Source organism: Cibotium barometz, chromosome 1 (genome assembly GCF_041138505.1).
Source record: "Cibotium barometz isolate CiBa-2024 chromosome 1, ASM4113850v1, whole genome shotgun sequence".
Classification (NCBI taxonomy): domain Eukaryota; kingdom Viridiplantae; phylum Streptophyta; class Polypodiopsida; order Cyatheales; family Cibotiaceae; genus Cibotium; species Cibotium barometz.
The window spans coordinates 44,168,589-44,171,254 of NC_141046.1; the positions used below are offsets into that span (position 1 = coordinate 44,168,589).

Here is a 2,666-nt window from a genome sequence, read left to right on the forward strand (position 1 = left end):
GAGTTATTTTGTCGCAAGAGTTTTTTAAAGTGTAAAATTCTGAATAAAACTTATAAAACTTTCAAGAATTTTAGAGAAAAATTTTTACACTTGGCAATATAAGAACTTACTTTTGATTTTTCAGATTAAAGGTATAAAAAGATATAGGATTTTGGTTTTTTTCGAACACTGCTGCAGGCCATAGAACGCAAAGGTGGCAAGGAAGGCGTGGCAGGTCGCATTTAAGGAAGGAGAAGAGTATTTGGAGTCTGCTATAATATTACTATAAAAGGGGGGAGAGCATTCAGTTCTTGACAACAGTGTTGAGAGTAAAATGGCTTGGAATCCATCATCTCAGGTATTTTTGGCCTGCGTGCCTGCAAACTTCTAATACACAACATATTAGATAAGTTAGATAAATTAGTTTTTCCTTTCTTTCTGCATATCATTAATATATATATATATATATTTTTTTTTGAAATTCCAAACGTGATTGATTTATTTTTCTTTTGAGCATATGGACAGGTGATGCCGCTGGCTGCTCTCACCACCATGATGCTGCTGCTGGCGTCCATCCCCGTCCAGGTCCAGGCGCAGGCCCGGGGGACTTGCACATGCCTCGCCACTAGGGCCGCGCCTACTTGCGCCAGCATATCCCCGATGCATCACGCGCCCATTTCTCATTTTCCCCCGGGCCCCCATCCTGTGGTTTGTGCCCCATTATTATATTTACCTGCTGACCACTTTAATTAGTTATAAAATCCGTTCATTTAACGTTTGGTCGATCGGCGATGCTTGGTTGTTAGCTTATTATTATTATTATTAAATATAAATATAAATATATATTATTATCGGTCAAAAAAATATGAAATCGTAGAAATCACAAAACAGGCTTATGTTTCTTGTAAGGGGCCGTGGCCATGTGACAAATGACCTGTCATGTCTCGATTCAAGCTCCTGCATAATTTTCTTGAACTTCTCGTGAGTCGTGACTAGTACTGCAGGCCATAGAACGCAAAGCTGGCAAGGAAGGCGTGGCAGGTCGCATTTAAGGAAGGAGAAGAGTATTTGGAGTCTGCTATAATATTACTATAAAAGGGTGGAGAGCATTCAGTTCTTGACAACAGTCTTGACTCTTGAGAGTAAAATGGCTTGGAATCCATCATTTCAGGTATTTTTGGCCTGCCTCTGCCTGCAAACTTCTAATACACAACATATTAAGATCTAAAATTAAGTTTTCTAGATTACATTTTATGGTAGCCGTCGTAGCGTAGTTAGATAAATTAGTTTTTCCTTTCTTTCTGCCTATCATTAATATATATTTTATATTTTTATTATGAAATTCCAAATTTGATTTTGAGCATATGGACAGGTGATGCTGCTGGCTCTCACCGTGACGCTGCTGCTCGCGTCCATCCCCGTCCAGGTCCAGGCGCAAGACCGGGGGACTTGCACATGCCTTGCCACCCTGGTCGCGCCTACTTGTGCCAGCGTATCCGACGACTGCACTGACGGCTATGCTCCCCAATGCACCACGCGCCCAGAACTCATTTTCCCCCCCTTATGTGGTTTGTGCCCTACTATTATTTACCTGCTGACCACCTTTATTAGTTAATTCAACGTTTGGTCGATCGGCTGTTAGCTTATTATTAGAATTTAGTAATATGACATGTGAGTACTCTAAAAAGAAAACTCCTGAATCCTGATGGGCGCTCTGAAAAACTACCTCTGTGTCTCTCTCTTTCTGCTGCAGCTTGCACGTGCCTGTCAAGTGAAGAGGAGGCCACACTCGGAAACGTAAGCGACAAAACCCATATCCGCGAGGTTGGGATGTAATCAGTCAACTTCATTTTGCATTGACTTTGCAACATGTGGGGATAGCCCATGAGCTCAGTGTTCGGAGGCTTTTTGGGTCATCAATAATAATAAGTGACTTTTAAGTAATATCTTATTTGATATTTCATTTGTTTGCTGCATTTATTTTTATCATATGCTTCTGTATCATGTGACCTGCATTTCTGCAACATGTATACATTTTGGTATTTTTATTCATATGTTTGTTTTTGTATATGTCACAATGTGAGTGAATAGTATGATACATCATGATAGATTATTAAAATCGTATCATATTTTCTCGAAGTGCTATTTTCAATTGCAAATAACTTCAATACTGCTAGCTTTAAAGTGGAACACACATGCCAGTTCAAAACTTTAGAATATATACTTTCTTAATTAGCACTCCATTGGCAACCCTTGAGTCAAGGCATTCCAACATATGTTGAGTAGACTAACTCATAATTGGGAAGAATTGGGCCATCATGCTTTTGGACGAGGCCTAACATATCTTTTATATTTTCAAGACGCGGTTTAACATGGCTCTAGAGTGTTGCCCTTAGAATCAAACAAAGAAAATGCTTTTGTCATTAGCTTTGTCTCTCCCATTAGACAAGAATAGTTTTGCAACCCATGGCACATTTCTACTATACGACAAATCTAGACACATCTGCACTGGATTTGTTCGAAATAGCCCTCCTTTTCGAGGTTGGGCATAGCACTTGATTACCCCACGACCTTCTCTTCTCAGTCCTAGACCATCTTTATCTCCTCCTTCTACAACATTCTCCATGCTTTCGCTTCTAGTCCTTTATTTTGAATCATATTCTCCTTCCTTATAGATTTTTATTGCC

The 2,666-nt window shown here is 39.6% G+C and overlaps 1 protein-coding gene across 2 annotated transcripts; it reads left to right on the forward strand.

The window, feature by feature from the left end:
- Positions 1 to 207: 207 nt before the first annotated feature.
- LOC147642034 (uncharacterized) lies at positions 208 to 1,923 on the forward strand. Of its 2 annotated transcripts, none has more exons than XM_086824127.1 (3): positions 208 to 337; positions 1,352 to 1,547; positions 1,733 to 1,923. In XM_086824127.1, exons 1-3 carry the CDS (start codon positions 314 to 316, stop codon positions 1,813 to 1,815), a joined length of 303 nt encoding a protein of 100 aa, XP_086680253.1. In that variant the 5' UTR covers positions 208 to 313; the 3' UTR covers positions 1,816 to 1,923. The 2 variants fall into 2 exon arrangements, with proteins under 2 accessions (XP_086680253.1, XP_086680325.1); XM_086824199.1 differs by lacking the exon at positions 208 to 337 and adding an exon at positions 1,077 to 1,150.
- Positions 1,924 to 2,666: the final 743 nt, after the last annotated feature.

Bases quoted from the DNA above. Each gene is read 5' to 3' on its own strand.
- LOC147642034 (XM_086824127.1), top strand. From the start codon at position 314: ATGGCTTGGAATCCATCATCTCAG. The intron at 338-1,351 runs GTATTTTTGGCC...GCATATGGACAG, and splicing joins CTTGGAATCCATCATCTCAG to GTGATGCTGCTGGCTCTCAC. The intron at 1,548-1,732 runs GTTTGTGCCCTA...TTTCTGCTGCAG, and splicing joins CATTTTCCCCCCCTTATGTG to CTTGCACGTGCCTGTCAAGT.